General features: G+C 40.7%; 1 protein-coding gene across 2 annotated transcripts in view; it reads left to right on the top strand.

Annotated features, from left to right (window-relative positions):
* Positions 1–23,501, top strand: part of LOC126371433 (uncharacterized) — a 335,692-nt gene that overhangs the window by 279,775 nt on the left and 32,416 nt on the right. Inside the window, exons 5-14 of one of the 2 annotated variants that reach the window (XR_007567041.1) lie at positions 164–415; positions 935–1,183; positions 1,678–1,937; positions 3,066–3,207; positions 3,638–3,778; positions 5,170–5,327; positions 5,534–5,604; positions 5,691–8,443; positions 9,007–9,159; positions 9,461–12,378. Coding sequence is in view for 1 of the 2 variants with exons in the window: in XM_050016716.1 (XP_049872673.1) it covers positions 164–415; positions 935–1,183; positions 1,678–1,937; positions 3,066–3,207; positions 3,638–3,778; positions 5,170–5,327; positions 5,534–5,604; positions 5,691–8,443; positions 9,007–9,159; positions 9,461–9,709 (4,428 nt within the window). In the remaining variant the exon portion in view is untranslated. Of the gene's footprint in view, positions 1–163; positions 416–934; positions 1,184–1,677; positions 1,938–3,065; positions 3,208–3,637; positions 3,779–5,169; positions 5,328–5,533; positions 5,605–5,690; positions 8,444–9,006; positions 9,160–9,460; positions 13,594–23,501 lie in introns of those variants that run through there. The other variant, XM_050016716.1, reaches the window with a different exon arrangement.

Genomic DNA, 23,501 nt, shown 5'->3' with positions numbered 1-23,501 from the left:
TCATGTAACGACTGCGTACTTACATCAGTAAGTAATAACCAACGGCTTAACGTGCCTTCCGAAGCACAGATCATCTTACTTTTGGACAATCAGGTGATCAGCCTTTAATGTCCTAACCTTTTTTAATCTTTTTTAAAACTTAATCTTTTTTCTCACCTTCCAGCTAGAACCAGGCGACCAGATACTATGCGTGAACGGCGAGGATGTGAGCTGCAGTGCGCGCGAGCACGTCATTTCCGCGGTCCGCGCATGCGCGGAACGCGTCACGCTGCGGGTGTGCCAGCCTGCTCGTACTGGCAACCCTATGAGGCGATCCGCTCTCCTGTCTGCTGCTAAAAGGGCCAGGTTAAGAGCGAGACCGCCCCGAGTGAGATTCGCTGACTCAGTTCAGTTGAATGGTGCACCTATGTACCCTGTAAGTTGGTTGGTTTTCTTCTTTAATTTCTACGATCTTCTTGGGACAATAACCGACCTCAGCAACCCTAGAATCATAGTTAAGTACTATTGAGCCGCCAGAGGCCCCTGACAAGGCCCATGAAACGACTACATACTTAAGTAAATATTACCCTGGACCAACTGCTTAACGCACCTTCCGAAGCATGGAAGCATCTTATTTCGCCATTTCATTTATAAGACAATTTTCCAATTCCACGTAGCCTTTTCAGCCTTGTAAGAGTCATTAGTTTAGCTTATAAATCAATTTTGTAACGAACTTTATAATTATTTGATATGTTTTTAACAGAATTGGTTCCACGCATCATAAGAACATATTTCCATTGCAAGTTCGTCCATTCTATACTGATAACGTTTGCACGTTACATTCGATGATATTTTAAACCTTAATGGACTTACCACAGCTAGTTTCCCTAATAGACTCATTATTAAGTACATTTTCTTTCGAAAAATATTAACGAAATGCCCTTTTCTATTGTAGCCGTCAGCATTCTCTTTGGGCGATCTCTGCTTGCCTCCGATGGCGAATGTCCTCAAGGTATTCCTCGAGAATGGTCAGACCAAGTCGTTCAAGTATGACACGACCACCACCGTCGCCGACGTGGTCACCAGCCTCAAAGACAAGCTCTGCATCACCGCTGAAGAACACTTTAGTTTGGTGGTAGAGCACGTTAAGAGTGTGAGAAGGAATAAGCTGACACTACTGGACCCGAAGGAGTCTTTGGCTAGGGTGAGTTAAAAAACCGACAACCGATTTCAAAATCTGTCAAAAAGAAAAGTAAGACATAATATTTTGTTTTATACAATGTTCGAATCTAAATTCTAAGGTCAGAGCTACCTTCTTCTATCGTGTGGGTTGTGAGGTGGCGTACCAACCTCATCAACCCTGGTGTCAGGGTTACTATTGAGCCGCCAAAAGCCCCTGACATGGCTCGTGTAACGACTACTTACTTACATCAGTAAGTAGTAACCGGGACCAACGGCTTAACGTGCCTTTCGATGCACGAATCATCTTACTTTCGGATAATCAGATCAGCTTGTAATGTCCTAACCAAACTAGGGATCACAAAGTGATTTTTGTGATATGTGATTCGGGATTCGAACCCGGGACCTCCATATCGTGAGCTCAACGCTCAAGCATTGGACTACAGGCCGTTGGGGGAGGTAATTGGATTAGAAGCCATCTCAGTCTTCGGAGATTCCAAGAATATACTCAATTTCCAGATCGCCGCACGTCCAGGCTCCCACAAGATGCGCTGCCTCTACCGAGTAGTCTTCATGCCCTCCTCAGCAGCAGAACTAGCCCAGCGGGACCTCAACGCCCTGGACTACCTGTACATGCAGAGCTGCAACGATGTCGCCCAGGAACGCTTCGCTCCGGAGCTGCAGCCGGATGTGGCGCTCAGACTGGCTGCCTTGCATATGCACCAACATGCACTCGCCAATAACTTCTCGCCAGCTAAGCTCACCGTTAAGGCTGTTGAGTGAGTGTCTTTTGCGTTATAATTTAATTAATTTAAGTACGATAAACACCATCTTTTTATTTTATGCTATACCTGGTCTGTCATTTTCTTACCCGCCGAAAAGGAAAGAGACGGGTAATCGACACGCATAATATTTATGTTTTTTTTTACCCGGAATTAAATTAATTGAAGGAAGTTTGTTGAAGAAAAATCATATCAGAATTTGTTTTTTTTAAAAGGCGCTTACTTGGTTTTCACTACATTATTATTATTTTTTTATTAATAGCCCTCAATGTCCCACTGCTTCCCTTCTTCCACTCCTCCCTGTCCCCAGCCTGCTCGCGCCACCGTTTCGAGAAGCGGTCTAACTCGTGTCGCACTATCATATTTGACATTTAATGAGACTTACGGTTTAATTTGTCAAAAAAGTTAATGTGACATGGTTCCATATTAGTACTCGTGACCGCGAGGTTTGCGCCCAACTGGGCACCGTCAGGCCTGTTGTCTTAAACGTTGTACCGGGTGAGTCTTCAGCGTTCCCCATCTGTCCGGCCAAGTAGTTAATAATAAAGATTTATTTTCAAACATTACAATACATAGGTGTTATTAATTACAATATTATTCTATTGTTAGTAAAAAATACAGCATTTTAAGATACACGAGTACTATGTATAGACTTTGAAACCATGTCACATTAACTGTTTTGACAAATTACAACGTAAGTCTCATTAAATATCAAATATGATAGTGCGACAGGGTTCTAAAGTGGGTACATGATATTGCTCATGACTGTAGAATAAAAAGTAAAAAATAATACTTAATTCAGTGCAATAGTATACGCATCCAACGCGCAAACATAGGCGCATCCCACCTGCCGACCAGCACACGCAGGATACGGTGCGAACTCGTTACTCCTTAATGCCATCTGCGGCAAATCTACAATAAGTCACGTCAAAAAAAAACTCGTGACCTTACAATCATCATCATCAGCCCATTAACGTCCCCACTGCTGGGGCACGGGCCTTCCCTATGGATGGATAGGGAGATCGGGCCTTAAACCATCACGCAGGCCCAGTGCGGATTGATGGTTATTAACGACTGCTAATGCAGCCGGGACCTTACAATCATGCATTGTTATTATTTTTCTAGACGAGAATTCGGCTTGGAGCGTTTTGTGCCGAGCGGTCTTCTTGAGAGTATGAAGAATAAGGAGCTACGCAGGCTGATTGCGCACTTCCTCAAGCTCAACTCGCAGATGACGGGCAGCCAGCGGCAGCTGACGCAGCTGCAGGTATGTTGACACATTACATAAGCTCGCGATAACGGCCTCTGTGGTCCAGTGGTTGAGCGTTGGGCTCACGATCCGGAGGTCCCGGGTTCGAATCCCAAAAATCACTTTGTGATCCCTAGTTGGTTGGGACATTACAGGCTGATCACCTGATTGTCCAAAAATTAGATGATCCGCGTTTCGGAAGGCATGTTAAGCCGTTGGTGCCGGTTACTACTTACTGATGTAAGTAAGTAGTCGTTACATGAGTCATGTCAGGGGCCTTTTCCGGCTCAATAGTAACCCTGACACCAGGGTTGATGAGGTTGGTAATCCACACGAAGAAGAATCTAGACACGCGGTAGCGTGTCAAGCCAAGATCAAGATACAGAACTGGCGAGCCGCACCGTGTGTATAGAACCTACAAAAAACAGTATTTATTTTTTCCATCCAGGCCAAGCTCCACTACCTGGACATCGTGGCTGGCCTGCCGAGTTACGGCGCCAAGTGCTTCAGCAGCACGCGGCCTGAGCGGGTACTGCTCGTGTCGCCGAGGTTTGGACTTAGTCAGATCGTGGGCCGGAGTAACTCTGTGGTAGGTTGTTGTTATTAATTTAAAAAAAAACTCCGCCAATTAGGAACTTCTCTAAAAAAACATACATGGCGTATAATTCTTCGGCGAAGTTTTAACAACTGTAACAATTTTGGGTGAATTCTCATTTTGACTTCCAATAACTTTTTTTTATCTTTGATTTGACTGTTTTTATTTTTTCACCTAGCGGTAAGTACACATCTTTAGGAATAGTTACGAAGTAAAATAAAAGAATTATTAAGCAAGAGATAGCGATAAAATAATTATTTCCTTCTGAAGTAAAGTAGAAAATCTAGAAAAAGGTACGAAATGGGTCATATCTCCTAAACCGTAAATAATCGCTGAACATACAGGGGGGTGTTTCTGGTAGACAATGAGCCCCTCCATCTAATTTTTCAATTTGAACCTGAACTTCTGGGCTACCCTGTATAACAAATGCTTTATTCAAAACAAAAGAGAAATAAAAACAGTACAACAGGCGGTCTCCTACAAAATCAAATTCATTCGATATTTAAGAACAAGTAACGCCATCTCTTAGAAAATTCTGTTAACTTTCATCGCGCACGCTACCATCTAAATACAACCTTCGTGGCGTAAGCGTAACTTGTTTTAGTTCTTTTCTACATTTGTAGATGTCGTTAGTAGAAGTCCTAAGATAAGATCGTAAAATATGATGAGTCGTATGGTGAAAGGTCATCAACACATCGACGATATAAAGGCGCGGGCCCACCGCGGCGCATTTTAGCAGCGTGTATTAATTTGTTTGACAACGTGGGTCTACGTTTTATTGGAGTACACGAAGATCCGCGCATGACTATGTATAGCGTGTGTTATCAATCATGTGTTTCGGCAAAAAACTCGTTCACTTTCACTTGTACCTATAGCGTTTATTTTACCTTGGTATTTAATGTTACAGAAATCGTGTTTGCGGGGTTCAGAGCAGCCCGGTACAAATAAAACAATCAGTCCTCAGTCTGACAATCTATGCTATTCTATTTTTTTAAAGACTGGTGTTGCCACCATAACTAATTCACAACAGCGTGTATAGTTTAAACACTTACTTGTTACATACAACTAAACATTCTCTATCATTCCGCAAACCTTGCCGAACAACACGTTCTGTGTTTTATTCACTCTTAGTCAAGCATAGGACTTTTATTAATTCCTTCAGGCCAGACGGTCGAAGATAAAATTCTAATCTAGAAATAAAAGACAGATTACAAAAATCTATTTGATTAATTTACGATTTTTTATTCATTTAATTACTTATTACATAACAAAAAGTACGACGTTTGACCACGTGTATTAGTGACGTCATATATGTGTATTATAGTGTCTATCTCATTTAACTAGAGCCTCTTGTCTATTCTCAACCACAACTATCTCCCTTCCAGCCCCAACCAATAGCCTCGTTAGAAGAAGTGGAAGCCATCAGAGTGAAACGCGAGTGCGACGGCTGCGCCGACGTAGCCATCTTCCTGCGGAGACACGGCGTGCTCGCCCTGTTGATGGACGAGCGCGATGCTGCCGAGATGCCGCTTGTTATTGCTGGGTACGTATACTATTCCACTTGATGTCAACTCAGAATCGTGATCTGAATCACCCCTCTCAGTATTCGTTACGGTGTTACTAACATCCATACCTACTTGTATGGGTATCTGTACGTCCTTGTACGAGGTGTAAGTTACCCTACTTTACTCCCCTCCCCTAGGTAGTCATGTACCCTACTTGTTTAATTTTACTCGTGCTTACTTTCAGGTATTACCGTCTTGCTACTGGTCAAGAGTTGAACGTGGAGCAGGAAAGAGAGCCTATCACAGAAGACATAGGTAAAACGCACTTAAAAACATAAATGTATGTGTGTGTTTTCTCTGCTAAAGGTTATACAGAACTGATACTTTACCATAATTTCCAGCTCCACCATATCTATCGCAGCACTGCGTGCTTCCAGCGAAGTGGAGCTACCTTCGCTACGACCACCCTGATATTCTCACGAAGAAGCACTATGCTATATTCAGCATGCCCCCTCCGTACCACTCTACGCCAGAGCAGAAATCTTTGGACACCAATATGAACTCTAGTATTACTAACAGAAACCATAGTAATAACTCCAGCCCTCTTATAGGTTACGATTCCAAGCCTGGGTTACTAGGCCACGACGTACACTTTGAGAAATGCAAACGAAATGAAGAGTTCAGATTGTTCGATCCAAACGACTCGTGTTACTTAGACGACGGTATGGGATTCGATCTTCAAAGTGTTCTGTCTATGGAACTCTTAGAGAACGCAGCGAACCCCAAACTAGTAGAAGCGAAGAACGAAGAAGTGTTAAGACGAGTAGCAGAGATGCAGAAGCTTGTAGAAAATTCCGAACAATATTTGACTGAAAACTGTGATGCTTATACTGAAGACTATAATGGTTTGTTGAGAGACGAACTGGTTGGTAAAGAAACTAGTGTAGATCACTTAGAAAGCGATACAGAGTCTAACAATAGTAGAATGTCGGCGGTCGACGATGCGCCAGGTATTCTCAAACATAGTGACTCATTGTTACTGCTAACGGAAACCATAAATCAAGGTTTAAGCGGTTTAAGTGTCCCAGAAACGGAAAAGGACAATAACACTAGTTTAACCAATCGACAATCTCAAGGGCTTAGTGCCATACTAAATAATTGTGGTCTTACTGACGCTTTATTAGCTCTAAATACTGATCTTGAAAGCGATAACGATTCTCTTTATACGCCAACGAACAGTCCCATTCGAAAACATCAACAGAAGTCAACAAACAATAAAATAGTTAGAACCAGCTTCGGACTGCATAGTCCTGATGCTACTTTAGATAATAAGGAAACGAATTTGAAGGAATATTTGAAACAATTGAGAGAGAAGAGTAGTAAAGAAGAATCAGAAACAAAACTAGAGGATTTTCCGTGTTATTACCAAGAAAGTATTGTAGATAACGATGCCGAGCTTATAGATTTAACTTTGATACCTCCTCCACAAACACCAGATGAATTAGATGGTGCCACGCAAGTGCCTCAAATACTGCCTGTTGTGCCACCTTCTTTCGCCGACGAAAAAGCGAATTCACAGGAAAATCTTACACAAGCACCAAAGGCTAATACATTGGAAGAATTTATTGCCAATGTGACTATACAGCCGCCTACTGTTAAGGTTACACCTGCAATAGAACTGACTCCTGAAGAGATAATGTCTTACATCATTCCACCACCTCCCGGATCGAACTCGTCGACTTTAGATAGAGAACAAGTTAGTTATGTGAATCAAAGCCAAATTATTGAAGCGGAAAAACAACTGATAGATGCTAACGCAAAGCCCGCAAATGGTGATGTAGTTAAAGGAACACTGAGTGTGAGTGAGATTAGAAATATGTTTGCTGCAAAAAGTCTGAGTGACGCTAGAAACAGTTTGTTATTACGAGAAAAAAATAAAGCTCAAACTCAAGGAAAATCAGACTCACCAAAGGGGAAAAGGAAAAGCGTAACAGACAAGCAATCAAACGGCAACGCACACGTAATAGAATACCCAACAGTCGAAAGAAAAGGCATGTTTTCATGTTGCAGTAAAGATAAAAACAAAAGCGACGATAGTAATGATGAGATGGAAAAAATCGAAAGCCACATTCAAAATTCGGACTCCATTCCAGACGTATGCGAGATCAGACCTCCGCCGAGAAGAAAATCTGGTGAGAATCGAAAACCTCCCGACCGACCTCCGAAGACCCCACCCACCCCTGCACCGAGACCTCGATCCAACTCATTCACGTGCCTGAACAATGAACTGTCTGCTGTCGAGATCACAAACAACCACTTTAGCACACTTAACAATAGAAAGTTGAACTACAGAGTAGTCTGTGAAATTAACGAAGGTCAAACTTATACCGGTCAAAGTCCACCCCAGTTGCCACCACGGTTAGAGAACAGAGTCCTGTCACCGCCCCCACCTATACTTCTACCTCCGAAAAAGCCACCACTACCTCCGGTCCCGAGCATGGAAGTTTTACGGATGAAAAATTCACAGAAGCAGTCTCCCGTAAGAAATCCAGAGCAGCGCCTCGCTAGCATCGGCTCACCTCACTTCCAGCGTAACCTCAACACATACCGCAACCTCGAGAACGAGAGCAGACTGGACGAAGAACCTCAAAGCATCAGATCGACACCAAATTACAGTTCGATGACGCTGCAAAGTCGTCACGTGCGATCCCACTCCGAAACCAAGAATACCATTTTGAAGAACAAGGAAATGTCTACCGCCCTCTCTCTATGTTCTCCGCAAATGAATAGACGGTTTAGTAATAGCAATCGACCGGACATACTGAACGGGGCTCCTGGATCAGACCAACGAGTGTTCAGTCCACCGTTATCAGAACGCAAAACCTTCCAACGAGAGAGTTCAAGTCCGGTTCCGAAGGTGAACCACGTTAGGTTTAAAGACGAAGTAGTGGATGATATTCCGACGCCGCCGTCGCCGCCATCGAAGAAGTTCCCGGAGCTGGCGAACAACGGCCACGTGTCGATGGAGGCGCTGTTGTGCAAGACGGAGGTGGCGGTGGACGGGCTGCTGCAGCGGCTGCACCAGGTGGCGCAGAAGTGCTCGCACCAGCACGCGCACGGCGGCGGGGAAGACATCGACGACATTAAATTCCAGGTGAGTTATTGACAAAGTGTTTTCTTAAAAAAAAACTTGTCTTTTAGAAAAAACGCTAGTTAGAAAGATGAAACATTTGACTAGTAAATAAGATTTACGGTACTGATTCGATTGCCAAATTTAGCTCGCAATCGAAGTTCGTCAGTTACGAATATGCAGATAAGTACTTCAAATACACCATGTGGTCTAGGAGCATATTTGGCTTTGTAGGAATATCGCTATGAGTACCCTATTTAACGCAGCATGATTGAAAAGACAGTAGATGAGTTAAAAAGTCCACATCGAAGCAATTCATCTAAAAAAGCAACATTGCAATTTGACATTTGCACATACAAAAGTAAGTGCCCAATGCAAACAAATGTCAAATAGCAATATTGCTTTTTTAGATGAATTGCTTCGATGTGGACTTTTAACCCTCCAGGACAATACATTGTCTAGTGCAAAAGAGACGAGAGATTTGAAAATTTAATAATGCTACATTAAAATTAGGGTATAGTACAATCAATTTCAACTACTAGTTTAACATTAAATAATATTAATAAGATCTTTCCACTTGAATCCAGCGCGCACGCAGCGAACTGACGTCATGCGCGGTGTCTCTAGTAGGCGCGTCTCGGTCGCTGGTGGGGGCGCTGGGTAGCACCCAGGGCAGTGCCGCCGCCGCCGCCCTCGCTGACTGTCTGACTCCGCTACGAAGACTCTCTGATCTTGCGCAGGTGAGTTCTAGCCAGAAGAATTGATTTGAAATTACGAGAATTTTAGTGCGGAAGTCCTTGAATCACCACCTATCACGTTGGTCTAACATAATGCTTGATGAGGTGGTACCCTAGTTCATCCCACGATGGATGTACCTCTGCCTACCCTAATTGGGATACAGTCGTGAGCTTATATATAAAAATATACCTATTTTACAAAAAACAGCAATGTTATTATGGCGCCCAACAAGGGCCCCACTCAAACACACACTTGATCTCATATGAGAATGGCACTGACTAGAAATTCTTGTCGTTTTTCCAGGCGCTAGGTCGTCACACATCAGCGCCTCTCCAGACAAGAAACCTTGTTCTTCGCGTGCATGACGTCACAGCAGCGTTCAAAGACCTAGCTGGTGCTGAAATGGCTCAGATTATCCACGACCATAACGCTAAAAGATCCCAAAATCAAGACAAAGACTCTACACTAGAAGGTCAGTTGGCCTTAAGAGCTGAATGCTTGGCTAATGTTCTTGCTACACTTCTTAGAAGCTTAAGAGTTTTTTCTCCTTAAGTTTAAGGTTAGAATTTGTATAAAGCGACGTGTTAAGTTTGTGTTGGCGGGAATTTGACAGTGACATTCCAAAATGGCGTCTGTCCCGAACAAGATGGCGGAGGCTATATAATTTACCATAAATCTGATGAATAAATAATCGTCTTCGTGTAAGGAATTATTAATGTATTGATTTCCAACGGTGTATAGCCTTCTATAACCTTGTTGATAGTGTGAATGGCTGCTAATAATCCTAGCATTGTTTCAACCAATATCGAGCTATACCCAGTTAGTGTAAAATAGATTCTTCTCCTTAGTTGTATAAGTCTCTGTTGAAATATAACCGTTACTAAAATGAGACCAAATAAATTTAGGTATGTTTGTACAATTGTAGCTACATTTGTGTTAATTTAATTTGTAGTTTTTGTAAATTTTAACATGTGTTAATGTTTATATTTTGTTGTTAATATAATTTCGATTTAGATTTAATTCTACATTTCTGGCGACTTGGAAATTCATTTATGTCTGTCAATTCTAAGCAAAATTTAATCAGCATTTTATAGTTCTTTGAAGAACGTTATAAATTTTGACAAAAGACTCATAATTTGAATTTTCCAATTCGCCTGTTTCATTGGTCTATGACTCCGTAGGCGAAATGTTACCATAGTGAATAATTAAAATTAATTTATGTATACATATCTACATATTTACACAAGTACATATATTTTTTACTCTAAGAGTGATCGTTGCGACTGTAACCACCATATCTTCTAAATGTCTAACTAACCATATCTCGTATGACTTCGGCATTGATGTTGACTCCAGCACACACAACTAATTTTATTTTAAGTTACACCTGTCATTTTCGTATCCGCTGAAAAGGAAAGGGACGGATAATTGTAACTTAAAGGAGTGAATGAAACAACGACCCGGAGGAATCAAATAGCCATCTCGCTGGTATGCAGCTCGTTTGACGTGTGCTGTCAACTTATTTCTGTCGGGTTACGTCAACGTAATTTAAAAGCAAATTCGGAATTTGTTGTATACGATTTCACGCGTAAAAATGACGTAGGTATCTGTGTGTGTGTGTGTTATTTTTTTTTAGGGTATGGTTTATCGTTTACCCGTCCCTTTCCTTTTCGGCGGATAAGTAAATGACAAATAGAACTTAAAATAAAATAAGGAAGGTCTACTAGAATCAGCACCATTATTTACTTATATTGCAATAAGTTAGAATTGCATAATAAAATAGCGATCATAGAAGAGGCTTGACAGCTTGCCGCAGTCTGTGTTTCCTTCGCTTATGAATAACAAATTTTAAAATCAATGGTTTAGGCTCATACTGGATTTGAACCTGCGACCTCACGATGAGAGCCAAGCATTCTTCCGACTGGGCTACTACTTGTGTTGTGTTTATGTTGTTTACGATATTTCCGGGATGAAAGCGTATTCTGTTATTTTTTTACTCCCAATCTATCACAACATAACATAAACAGCCCACCTATATACGTCCCACAACTGGGCACAAGCCTCCACTCATTCCACTGGAGGGGGTAACGTGCATACTCTGTCTTGCTACTCCGCTATGGGTTGGTTGTGTTTGGCATAGAAACACGGGGCCAACGGCTTGACGTGCCTTCCTTAGCACGGAATCATCTTAATTTTTCCAATTTATCATATACCTAAATAATAAAGCCAAGATGATTGATAAAGCCACACACACCCACACCAACATTTTTGAGAAATGCATTTCCGAATGTATGTGACCTAACCTGTATTGGGCTGGTTTTCCCTTCGCGGGTTGGACGGTCAGACAGGCAGTCGCTTCTGTAAAAACCGGACCTGTCAAATCTTCAGACTAGGTAAGCGGACCCGTCAATTTTTCAGGTTAGACAAGCGTAACCTGTGAAAAACGGAATAATGCTAGGGAGACGATGATGAGAGATAAAGCCAAGGACAAAAAGGAAAACATAGAATGTTCCCATCAAGCTTGTCACCACGGGGTCTCGTGCAATTTAACTTATGCGATGGAATCTTGTATAACATAGTGAAGTTATTTCGAAATACCCATATAACTTCCAAGGAGTAGGCTATTCAAGAAACATGGAATGCTATTAAGTATAAAAGATTGAGGGTAAACTGCCTATTTCTCCCATCAGGTGTCGCTACTGTTGAGTTTTCTTACCATACTTCACCGGCCTCCGTGGTCCAGTGGTTGAGCGTTGTGCTCACGATCCGGAGGTCTCGAATTCGAATCCCGGTGGGGACAAATCACTTGCTTAATGTCCACAGGCGGATCACCTGATTGTCCAAAAGTAAGATGATCCGTGCTTCGGAAGGCACGTTAAGCCGTTAGTCCCGGTTACTACTTACTAATGTAAGTACGTAGTCGTTATATGAGCCATGTCAGGAGTCTTTGGCGGCTCAACAGGAACCCTGACACCAGGGTTGATGAGGTTGGTAATTCACCTCACAACCCACACGATAGAAGAAGACATCAGTCAGTCAGTCATTTCGATATATCAGTGGCCACACCATGGAATTCCAGTTACTACGAACCTAACGCGCCACATTCCCAAAGAGAAAAATATAAATAGAATTAGTTGCTATTTTCGGAGAAGATCTCATCATCATTATCATCTTCCTAGCATTATCCCGTTTTTCACAGGGTCCGCTTACCTAACCTGAAGGTTTAACGGTCCGGTTTTTTACAGAAGCGACTGCCTGTCTGACCTTCCAACCTGCGAAGGGAAAATCAGCCCATTACAGGTTAGGTCACATACCTCCGAAAATGCATTTCTCGGGAATGTGGGTTTCCTCACGATGTTTTCAGAAGATCTATTCTTTAGAATTGATTATTTTCATTAGCGTCCAAGGTAGTTACGGAACCCTAAGTGTGCGGGGCCGACCTGCACTTGACCAGTTTTTTTTTTTTTTTTTGTATCACCGCGACATAAAACAAGTTTAGTAAAGCTTATCTGATGAATATTGACAAGTAAACGCTCAAGTCTCTTCTATTTTTGCTATAATTGATTACATTAGCATGAAACAATGTTCCATTCGCGCATTTTGCATAAACATTTGGTGTTGCCAGCTCTTTCTGTTTTTGTAATATAAATGTTGCAAGTTAAGGAAACGTTTTGATACGTTATGTGCTGATATTAAAATATATTGGTGCTATTTTTAAGAGCGTGTTTTTGTATGTGATCAGTTGATAATCAGAATTCTTTTTGTGCGGTCTGCAAGACGATATACTAAACCACTATGTTGCAAAATTAACAGAAAAAGATTTGTTACATAACAAGGAGTTCTTGTCCGGAACAAACGAATTTTTCAAATTTTAAATGTAGTATTTTTTTTGCAGACCGTACAAAAACAATTAATAGATAAGTCCGCATGCACCAGTGATTTGAAATATTGTTTTATTTTGTAATTCGCAAGGCAATAAAATACGTATTTTTATGGAAATAAATAGTTAAATTACAGATATGATTTGAAAACGGAAACTCACTCCCATAAGTCTATAATTATTTTGTTATATTCTAAAACTTAACCCAATTTTAGTTTGACAGCTTTTAAACTAGTGCCGTCTTTCACTTACAATAAGCACAAGAAAGAGATAAAGCTAGTTCTGGAACTGTCTGAATGTTGCCATTTTTGAGTAATGTTTTCTTTCTTACAGTTTTTAATATTATTATCACATGGCCAACGAGGGACATTCCAGGCTAAGTTCCCTGAAAAAAATAATAGTGCTGTGCAGATTTGCCTTTGTTTTACCTTCTAATTAAATGGATAATAGATATCATCATCATCAGCCGTACGACGCCCACTGCTGGGCATAGGCCTCCCACAAGGATCTCCACGACGATAGGTCCTGCGCTGCCCGCATCCAGCGGCTTCACCAGATCGTCGGATAATAGATATAATGCACCTTTATTTTGTTGTGTATAGAAGAAGAGAGAAATGATCACCCTTGTTATTACTCCGTACAACAGGCACGCAGGTACCGTCTTTCACTTACAATAAGGACAGGAAAGAGACAGCGCTAGTTTAGTCATGTCAAATTAAGTGAAAATTAAGTTGGTGGTTGTCTGAGTCGGCACCAATATTTTTAACTATTAATTTCCATAAAAATAAGTACCCATTACCAGGTATAAGAAAACCAGGTATGCTCAATTTTATGACAATTCGCCATTGCTAGGTTGATGACGTAAGTGCACTGTATTACTATTAAATTGGTATCTTCAACATTCCAAGGACGTAATTGAATTGCTAACTAATGTATTTAATTACTATTACTTGTCACATATATAATAATAATTAAAACTGTAAGTAAATCTTTTACTAAAAGTTCAAAATTGCCTTGGAAAGTAAATATAAAAACATTGGTCGTGGGTAATTTATTTTTACGAAATGGCAACGCAGAGTACGAAGACGTCAGCTGGGGTAACCTTGAAATGTTAGCTGTCACTTTTGAGCATACCTGCGGGCTTAGCACCGTAAGCGCGCGACTCTCTCGCCTCGACATACGTCACCCGTCACTCTCTCACAGTACTGCACAGAAAGAGATAGATGATTTATCTCGCGGCGAGAAAGAGTCGCGTGCTTACGGTGCTAAGCTCGCTGGTTTTCTTATATCATGCTTATTACTATGCAAATCTATGTGTCTGTATGTACATATTCCGACGCCTGTAAAGTTCAATGTTTACAACTCACGAATCCAAAGCTTTGTACAGCTGCCAAAGAGAGGATTTTTTAATATTTTCAAATATTTTACTTAGTTATGAAATGCAACTTTCTTCAGGCTTTATATAAAATTTTCTGGATTAGAACAAATATTATAACAGACTTAAGTCCTTCGTAGGTTGAATACATGATTGGAAATTAAAAAAAAGTAGGGAAAATATCTTCCCCACATACATATGGATATGTTAATGTTACTTCACAGTGATATAAATCAAAACTTAAATAATGAAACAATCGTTAATATTCAAATAATTAATTCAAAACTTAAATAATAATAATATTTTCTTAACAAACATTTCTTTTTATGTTTTTAGAGAACTTTCTTTAGTATTTTATCTAAAAATATACTATTATAATTTTCAAACATGTATTCAACCCACAATGAAATTGAAATATGTATATAATAGTAAAATCGTTACGAACAAGGTAATAATTATACTACACCAATTTATTTATTGTTTAAAATAACATAATGCAATGCATTTGATGTAATAAATTATACCTAATTATATTCTTTTTTATTTCTTTCACCTTTACAAATACATAGGTACAATAAAACAATATATGAATAAACCATAACACTACGCATAGAAGAGACACTCTGCCCCGCACCGTTACGAGCTTGAAGTGAGCTTGGTTTTACCCCTAAATAGGGTCAGGATAGATAAAAAGGGTTACGTTAGATAAAAAAGGGGTTAGGTAAGATAAAAAAGTATAATAGCCACTGGACCAGTAAAAGCATCCGCCGGCGGGGTCGCGGTCGTGTGCAAGTGTGTTCCTGTGTCCCCACCGCATGGCCACAAGGACCTCCTTGGGTACACTGTTGGATTTTAGTCGTCTCGCCGATGGTCTATCGTATGGGTTGTGAGGTGGAGTACCAACCTCATCAACCCTGGCGTCAGGGTTACTATTGAGCCGCCAAAGGCCCCTGACATGACTCATGTAACGACTACTTAGTGAGTATACCCGGATGCTTGCACCCGAGGAGTCCCCCCCCATCCATCCATCGTCACCGCCGCCGGCGGCGTGGTATACGTAACGCATTTCCCAATGTAAAAAAAATAAGAACGAATCTCGTTCGTACGACGGAGACATATTATAATCCGCGCACGCGCCCTTACTGCTTATCGGCTTGCTTGCTTTTAATAAGGGCCGTCACGGGACATTGCAGACTCATCAAGCACCTACATAGAATGGAGACGACCGAGTCCTCTTTATGCAGATTCTGTTTAAAGGAGGATGAGACGCTATTACACCTGCTGTGCAGCTGTGAGTCTCTCATACACAGTAGAAGCGGGGGGCACATAATGGATCCCCAGGAGGTCATGGAGCTTCCTCCCAAAAAGATGCTCGATAAATAAGGTTTAAGGTTTATGCCAGTCGTGCGGCCGCTACTGTCGCTCTCGCATCGGACTTTACAGCCATTTTAAAAGCTGCCACAGAAACGCTGTTTGAATCATCTGTTAAAGATGTAAAGGCCTGTGATGAAGGTTTAAGATACTTTATTTCTCAAAAAGAATACATTTGATTCGCTTACTGAGAAACAATCACTTTCATATGAGTAGTTTTAAACAACATTGGAATTGGACTAATTGAACTACAAAAAAAAAAAGTAGGTAGGTAGTTAAATAACATTCCGAGACTTTCTGATTGATCGAACGGATTGATACACTCCTCCTGAGGAGTGTTAAATGTAGGGATTTGGTCACAATAGATCTCGTTAAATGCGCGTGTACGATAATGTCAATGTGTAGTGTCTGTGTAAAACAAGGTTGTTTGTATGAAGTGTCCGGGGTGTGCGAATGGGAAAAATCCAGATTACGGTAGGGAATCGTCTTTTCTACATCCCAGTTTGTCATATCACCTAGCAAGCTGCGAACTGCGAACAATTTCACACGATCCCTTACAACCGGTTCAGTGGCAAAGGGAAAAAAATGTCAAGATGTTACTTTGTATTTGGAGGTAAGGTTCTGTATATTAGTGTTTTAGGGTGAATATCAAAATTTCAAGTTTCGCATTTCGCCACTGAACTTGGCACATTTTGATATTCACCCTAAAACAGTATTATCATTTCTAACTATAAAAACTAAAAACAAAAAAACAACACAGCAAAACTATTAAAACTATTTTTTTTCTATTTTTTTCTTTTTTTTGTATTATTATTTCTAACTATCCTAGACTAAGTCCCCAGCGTCTCGTTATTCGTACTATCACTATAACCCGTTATATCCAAGTAGATAATATAATACTTATTAATAAACTAGGTACGTACTAACAATGAGTACAGACAACGCTTAAGGCAAAAACGGGTTAAAAAATTGTAGTTTAAAGGAAACTTCACAGATTATCGGCAATAAACAATAGATAAATAGTCGGTGATGGCTAGCCTACAAATAAGACCTTGGGCAAGACTGAGAATAGGCCAAAGCTTAGTGTACATAGAGACTGGGCCATTTCCGGAGCGGGTAGCGGACGGTTTTATGAAACCGCACAGCGCCTCTGTGTGTATTCAGCTTAAGCGATAAACAATAGAATACTGTGATATGTACTGGCCATAAAGATAATATTAATCATCAGTCGTACGACGAATTGTGGGATAGGGCATATGAAGGAAACGATTATTATTTTTTTACATACATACATACATAAACTCACGCCCGTAATCCCAAATGGGGTGGGCAGAGCCACAAGTAATCAAAGACAACTTGCAGCCACTGTTGATACGAAGTCCTAAGATGGATATGATGAACCTTATGGTGATAAGGGATCAGCCTATCGCCCATAACATTAGTCCATCATGTTAGAGGACGCAATCCCTCTGTCGGTTTTTACGACATGCCCGGGAAGACAAGCAGCTGAACGTGCACGAACGTTATTATTTCTTTAACTTTCTTTATTTTAAACGTTGTATAATTTTGTACTTTTTCTCTTATTCAAACAACCGTCCGCCATTTACCTGTCATTCCGCATTTTTTTCTCTCGCTCACTCGGCGCTCTCTCTTTCACACACCTTTGCATTACGTTTCATTCTACTACCATTTCTACCACATTCTGATATTACATTTACTTAATTAATGACAACTTTTATACTAAAAGGAACTAATTGAATATTACACATAAAATGATTGTATAAATTACTGTGTTATGAAAAGTATGTATTTCGCGCTGTTTTCGAAATGGGGCTTGTATAACTTATATCTTCCTCTCCTGCTTACAGTATCTACAAATATCCCTATATTAACACGTTGAACGCCAGACTAAAAATCATGGTCTAGCCGAGTGCGTTGCGAGACAGAGACGTCCCGACCCGAGAGATGGCAGACACCAGTGTCCATTTGACATCTCGGAAAATAATGAGTAAATCGCTTTTCCGTAAGTGTGTTATTTTTTTGTTATTTCCAGACCATATTCGCAAAAATGTCTCTACGATTTTTGGACAATTCTCACATTTTTGGTGTGGCTTCAGGGGAAAGTACATCGGCGGACACATGGTGGCCATCATGGCGTTCAACGTGTTAACTCAGAATCATGAGCTGAATTATTTTTTTTTATTATAGCAATTAACTGTGCTTAGGGAAACTCACAAAGAGCTTGACAAGAGCTGCGGGTAGAAGTCCCGTCCGAGTAATTTTTTTTTCGATTTAAATTTTCTCTTTATGAGCTGAATTATCTCATTCAGTGGGGTTAAAAAGGCCACATCGAAGCAATTCGTCTAAAATAGCAACACTGCAATTTGACATTTGCGCACTTAACGGTAAGTGCGCTATGCAAACAAATGTCAAATAGCTATATTGATAACAATGCCTAAAATAATAAGCAATATCTAAAAAATGAATTGCTTCGATGTGGGTTTTTTAACCTTAGGCTGGTATTCCACCTCACAACCCACACGATAAGAAGAAGAAGACGACATTTATATGTCGACATGACATATAATGTGTGTGTGTGTGTGTGTGTGTTGTGTTTTCATTACAAAACACAACACCCACACATTTAAAGCTGACATGTTTATTGTAGCTAAGGGTTCACTTCTATCCTAGGGAACCCTAAAACTAGTTCCAATTGCGGTAGGTTATGCTCAGTGCAAAAAGAAGTCCAGAAATAGTGCAAAGCTGACTGACCAGTTCTAACTACTATATCTATATATTATATATTTGTTGTATACGTATCGGCGTATAGATAAAGTTTATCGATATTAGCAGATAGATACTTAGCTGTGGTAGTTTAAAGTACGCTAGACTCTCATTGGTCGCAGGTTCAAATCCAGCTCGAGCTCAAACTACTTAATGATTTTCGAGACTGTTTTCGAGTTTATGTTTGGATCACAAAATGAATATCTCGTGATAGATAGATAGATAGAATCTTTAATTAGGTTTAAGACGTTACATAAATTTCTTAATATTAAAATTTGAACATATATGAAATGTAAGACTTAAAACTAAAAAGGGTACTAGCTTGGCTAATGTCATATCGACCCACATGAGGGACAATACGACGCCGATTTTCAACGACGACTTTTTTGACGTGCTCAACGGTGAAGGAAAAACGTAGTGAGGAAACCCACATTCCCGAGAAATGCGTTTCGAGTACTGGTTTTACAATACAATACAATACAAATATATTTTATTGCACCAAAATCATCATCATCAACCGTACGACGCCCACTGCTGGGCATAGGCCTCCCCCAAGGATCTCCACGACGATCGGTCCTGCGCTGCCCGCATCCAGCGGCTTCCCGCGACCTTCACCAGATCGTCGGTCCACCTTGTAGCGGGCCTACCCACTCAGCGTCGTCCGACACGTGGTCGCCATTCCAGAACCCTTCCGCCCCAGCGGCCATCGGTTCTCTTCGCTATGTGTCCTGCCCACTGCCACTTCAGCTTTGCAATTCTCCGAGCTATGTCGGTGACTTTAGTTCTCCTGCGGATCTCCTCATTTCTGATTCGATCAAGCAAGGAAATACCGAGCATAGCTCTCTCCATTGCCCGCTGAGCGACACCGAGTCTCCTCACGATGATTGCACCAAAATAAAAAGAAATAATTACATAAAGACTCCACTCTCCACTCCTCCACTGTCTCTTTTTGGTTTTCTCCACTCTCATCAAAGACTATGCATGCTCACCGGTTTGGAGTACTTACATACTCTTAACCAAGCCGTTCTTTCTTCTTCTTCTTCAGTTCTTTAAAACATCATTATACTTACAGTGTGTTAGTGACATCGTCACGAAAACTTTGAGGAGTTTTTTTTTTGGGTCTTTCCCTCAGGATGATGCAGACTATGATTCTGAGTCGATATTAAGTGGAATCTTCCGTTGCAAAAGTATGGGACCGAAATTAATTAAAAAAAAAAAACACTAAAATTTTCTTGAATTTGCCGACAGGAAATTCCACTTGATATTCCTCAGTATTTGTTACGGTGCCACTAACACCCTGTATAATATAATGCCTTATTGCCTATGTTTTAAGGAGGTTCAAGATCCTCTAACATTAATATGTACGTAAGTTCGATATAGAGCATCGATATTTCATACTGTCGAACATCGAACCCGGGACTTTTTGTTTTCTTTACCGACACAGTCGCGAAGTCGTAATGCTAGACAATTTATTGTCCGGTCAATTAATTAGATCAATTATTATAATGACAGGTATTCCTGTCGGCCATCTTTGCCGGAATATTGGTATACAAAGTTGCAGAGTTGTAATTTAGATCGCTAAGAAAGCTCACATTAGGCGAGTTTCCAACTAGTCAAATAAGTTACTTTTTACTAAACGTCAAAACACGAAATTACTATGGAATTTGTATGAAAAAGCACACTGTGACGTCATAGAAAAATGTGACGAACTGTCGGACTTATTATTACGTTTTTCTTGATTAAAATTCATAAATAAGTTAAATAGAAAAAAGAAAATGTTTTTCGTTGATTTTAGATGTGTCTTTATTTAGTAAGTAATCAGAATTTCATAATTTATCTTGAACCTAGTCCACGACCCAATTTGGTGTATTCGTTTGCAGTTTGCGAAGAAAAAAGAAGCGTCCTGTTCACGCCAACGTGAACGCGCCAATAACAGTATTGAAAAACGGCACGAGACGTTGTACCGGTCCCGGTCTATATTATCTGTGCTCTACAAATTTACTCTCTCTCGATCTATCTCCGCGTCACGACCAATTACAACTATCACGTACGCGCACAAAATGTAATGTACTTACGAATAACGAACAAGTCAATAAACAATCCCCCTCAAGAAGCGAAGCTTTCATTGAAGCAATCCTATCAATCTGCTAAACACCTACAACAAACAATAACCCCACGCCGGAGCTACTGCAGCGCCGACACTTCCTGTCTGGTCAAGTGTAGTTTATACCAGAATCTAGTCTTCTGCTCTCTCCTCCTTGCTCCTTAGCGGCTTACGATTATCATCATCATCATCTCCCTCGCATTATCCTGTGTTTCACAGAGTCCGCTTACCTAACCTTTTTTACCACGATGGCCAAGTCGTGGATGGTGCCAACACTCAACCAGCTAAGAAAACATACCGCGTTATTCAGGCAAACCTCCAACGAAAACAAATAGCCACGGATGAAATTATGCTCGAGGCACAATAACAAAGTGGCATTTGCACTGCTCCAGGAGCCGTACGTGGGCAGATGATGATGATGCGATCCAGCCGATTTCCGCTATGGCGACTGCTTCAACTCCGACGTTCATGTGCTCGCATGTGGCTTATATAGCCATACGTACATACGTGGGCAGCACAAGTAGCATGAAAGCGTTTAGGGCGCGAGGATCTTCCAGAAGACTGAACAGGAAGAGGAAAACGTGCCTTATGGTAGAGGATAGCCAGCGCAAAATACAAAAAAAACCTGAAGATTTTACAGGTCCGGTTTTTTACAGAAGCGACTGCCGGTCTGACCTTCCAACCCGCGAAGGGAAGGGGTCGCACACCTCCGAAAATGCATTTCTCAGGAATGTAGGCTTCCAAACGGTATTTTTCTTCACCTCTGAGCACGTGAAAAACATTTATGACCCAAACATGAATTCGAAAACCAATTCGACAATCATTTGTTTAGGCCTGCGCTGGATTCGAATCTGCGACCTCAAAGTGAGAGGCAAGGGCCAAATGCCATGCCTAAATAAATATATAAAATAAATCTCAAATCTTCTTAAATATATAAAAGGAGAAACGGATTGACTGACATATCAACGCACAGTCTAAACGGCTAAACGTAGGCACTTGAAATTTGGAAGGGACGTAGCTTAGGTACCGTAGAGGTGCACTAAGAAAGGAATTCCCGGAATTCCCACGGGAACGGGAATTAGCGGGAAAATCCTTTTGTATGAAAAATCTAAACCGCTTAAGTTAGACGCTTGATATTTGGCATTCAGGTACCTTAGTTAAAGCTTAGTTGCAACAGGATATTGCAAAATTCCCACGGAAACGGGAGTTAGCGGGAAGAAACATTTTGTATGAAAAAATCTAAACTGCATAAGTTAGATGCTTGAAATTTGATATGCACTGCCACACATACAAAGATCTCTCTTTTATAACACGCCACGCAGACGAAGTCGCGGGCAAAAGCTAGTCTACAATAATTCACGTCAAAATAAAATCATATAAAGAAGTCGGCGACGGTTTAAATATACTTACGTGTAGATGAAACGAAGATGTATTCGCTTTTTACCGACTTCAAAAAAGGAGGAGGTTCTCAATTCGACCGTATATTTTTTTTTTTTTTTTTTTTTTTTTTTTTTTTTTTTTTTTTATGTTTGTTCGGGCATATCTTCGTCGTATATGAACCGATTTTGATAATTCATTTTTTGTTTGAAAGGAGATATACCCAAGGGGGTCCCATGTCAAGGAAGTCAGGATCTGATGATGGAAGACCAGAGAAATCGAGGGGAATTTTCAAAAATCGTAGGAGTGACTAGTGCGTTTGTAAAGTCATATTGATCGGATCGATCTTTAGGCTTCGGGAAAACTTCCCGACCTTCGAAAACTGGTCAGCATCAGGGAGATACCCTATGGCCTGGCAAAACTATACAACCTGGAGCAATTTTTCTTTCACGAAACGTATTTAAATCTTGATCAAATTCAATCGCCGGTGCAAAAAAACAAAATGGCGGAAAAAAAAGATGGCCGCCATACAAAATTTTGTCGATTTTGGAAGAAGCCCGTTTGGGTAAAAATAATGTATGGGGCGCTTACTCAAAACGTCATGTAGAGTACGGAAATACTTTCTGGTCACCAAAAACTGCTCCGCATCAGAGAGATACTCTACGGCCTGGCAAAACTATCGCACGTGAACCAATATTTCTTTCAGAGCACTTATTTAAATCTTGGTCAAATTCCATAGCGCGTAAAAAAAAAAACAAAATGGCGGAAAAACAAGATGGCCGCCATACACAATTTTGTTTTTTCAGAAAATGTCTCGGGATATAAAATATATATCGGGGTTGTGATCGGATCGTCATGTTAAGTATGGAAATACTTCCCGATTTTCGAAAACTGCTCCGCATCAGGGTGACACCCTACGGCCTGGCGAAACTATCACACCTGAACCAATTTTTCTTTCACGAAACCTATTTAAATCTTGGTCGAATTTAATGGCCGGTGAAAAAAATACAAAATGGCGAAAAAACAAGATGGCCGCCATACAAAATTTTGTTTTTTCAGAAAATGTCTTGGGGGTAAAAATGATGTATAGGGGTGTGATCGGAACGTCATCTTTGAAAACTGCTCCCAATCAGGGAGACATCCTACGGTCTGGCAAACCTATTGCACCTGGATTTTGTTTGTTTCCACGACACCCATTTAAATCTTGGTCAAATTCTGTCGCCGGTGAAATAAAACAAAATGGCGGAAAAACAAGATGGCCGCCATACGAAGAGGGACAGTTTCGAATAAACAGGACACGCGAGCTGCTTTAGCAGCGAGCGAACCACGCGAAATCTACTGTATCTACTGTATGTATGCGTGAGTGTGTATGATAGCAGCTTCCACTGACAACCACATGTGTGTATGTACACATACACATGTGTGTGTGTGTGTGTGTGTGCGTGTGTGTGTG

The sequence above is a fragment of the Pectinophora gossypiella genome, chromosome 12 (genome assembly GCF_024362695.1).
Source record: "Pectinophora gossypiella chromosome 12, ilPecGoss1.1, whole genome shotgun sequence".
In the NCBI taxonomy this organism is placed as follows: domain Eukaryota; kingdom Metazoa; phylum Arthropoda; class Insecta; order Lepidoptera; family Gelechiidae; genus Pectinophora; species Pectinophora gossypiella.
Note: the sequence above shows the minus strand (reverse complement) of the source record. Positions and strands in the feature narration are given on the sequence as shown.